Raw genomic sequence first — 1683 nt, 5'->3', positions numbered from 1 at the left:
GAGCGCCACTCCAAAGGGCGGCTGGGGACGCACAGGAGGTCATCATGGCCACTCCTGTGGGCGCAGCCCCATGGCCACCCCACAATGGTTGTCCTCACAGAGGTCCGCACCAAGTCTCCTGGCAGCCATAGCAGGATGTGACCCTCTCTGCTGGGGCAGACACCCCCAGGGACACCCTGTGGCCTTGCAGTGGCAAGGGTGGGTGGCACAGCCACCCCTCCGGTGTGCCACCCGCGTCACGGCACGCTGCCTGGCCCCATGCCGCTCCATGCCAGCAGGTTCCCGGGACACAGTAGAAGGTCGCGGTTGAAGACATGGATTTGGTATCTCAAGAGCTTCAGCGACACCAGACACGGCACGATGCAGACACAGCTCCGGAGGTGGAGATGGGAACAAGGGCCCCCAATTGCTCTCTGTAAAAGCTTCCCTAGAGCTAATTCATCCCATTGCTGTGCAGCCAGAGCAAGTTGCTGTGTGGTTCCCCACCCCCAGGGGCATCTCCAAAGGCTAAGCTGAAGATAACGGCAAAAACAAAGGCCTCCGCTCCCCTGGTGCAGTGGGCTGACCCCGGCCAGCGACCAAGCACGCACCCGGCCGTTTGCCACTACGCTGCAGCAGGATGGGGAGAGACTCGGAAGAACAAAAGCAAGAGAACTCGGGTCGAGATACAGACAGGTTTATAAATGAAGGAAAGAGGGGGGTGGGTGGGAAAGTCAAGTGATGGAAGGGGAAGCACTCCCCACCAGCCGCCCTGGCCATGGTGGTCTCCTTGCCCATGTGTCCGAGGCGGTGGCCTCCAGGATGTCCTGCTTCTCATCCAGGACACGTCCCAGGGCCTCCAGCTGGGCCACGCAGTACTCCATGGGCCGCGTCTTCCCCGAGAGCCAGGCTGCCCGCAGGCGGCTCACCAGCCCTGTGTGGGGACTCATCCTGAGAGGAGGCTCTGAGCACCGCCCTGCTGATAAGGAAATACCACTTGCCTTGGTTCAGACGAGGGCGTCCAGACCTGACCACGGGGTAAAATCCCAGAGCGTGGGCTGGGTGACGCAGCTGACTGGCCAGTGGACAAAGCCACCCCATTCCCTTCTGCCCCTGCGGCAAGTGGGGTTGGCCCAGGAGGGAGGGGGACCCCCTTCCCCAGCACAGCCAGCCCCCAAAGCTGGGGGATGGAGCAGCCCGGCACGTCCCTCTGCTCCCCAGGGACCAGACACAGTGCTAGGTGGGACATGTCCAACGGGATTTTGTTCTTGAGAAGCGGTGGGCTGGGGTTGACTTGGTTTCTCAGTTTTCAAAGCATGGGGTGGGGGTAGCGGGGCCAGAAGAGAGGGGGAGCAGCTGGGATGGAGGAACGGAGCCCAGAAACCCACCAGGATGGAGCCAAAGCAACCGGGACAGAGCAGAGAGGGGCTCCGGAGGACAGCGCACCCCAAAATGCTGCAGGAGAAGGCCTCTCGTCCCTGCTGGCACCTTACCTGTCCCTCTCCTCCGGGCTCAGCTGCCCGTGCTCGCTCCGAGGTGTCCGATTCCTCGGGAGATTGCCAGCCCGTGCGAGATAAGGGAGGGCGAATTGCGGGGCGTGGGGCGGAGGAAACTGGGATCATCCCAGCTCGAGGATTTGGGAGGAAAGCGTTGCTGTGGACCTTCTTGGGGGAGAGTCCCCAAGGCGGGGGGGGGGTGGGCACG

At 62.7% G+C, this 1683-nt stretch overlaps 1 protein-coding gene across 1 annotated transcript in view; it reads right to left on the bottom strand.

The window, feature by feature from the left end:
• The window catches only part of LOC103907374 (V-type proton ATPase 116 kDa subunit a-like), a 24220-nt gene extending 23291 nt beyond the window's left edge, over window positions 1-929 (bottom strand). The window contains 1 exon segment of the mRNA XM_019474697.1: window positions 774-929. Coding sequence (XP_019330242.1) covers window positions 774-929 — 156 coding nt within the window.
• Window positions 930-1683: the final 754 nt, after the last annotated feature.

Source organism: Aptenodytes forsteri, unplaced genomic scaffold, assembly GCF_000699145.1.
Source record: "Aptenodytes forsteri isolate BGI_AS27 unplaced genomic scaffold, ASM69914v1 Scaffold429, whole genome shotgun sequence".
NCBI classification, from domain to species: Eukaryota; Metazoa; Chordata; class Aves; order Sphenisciformes; family Spheniscidae; genus Aptenodytes; species Aptenodytes forsteri.
This window is presented reverse-complemented; position numbering and strand designations above follow the sequence as displayed.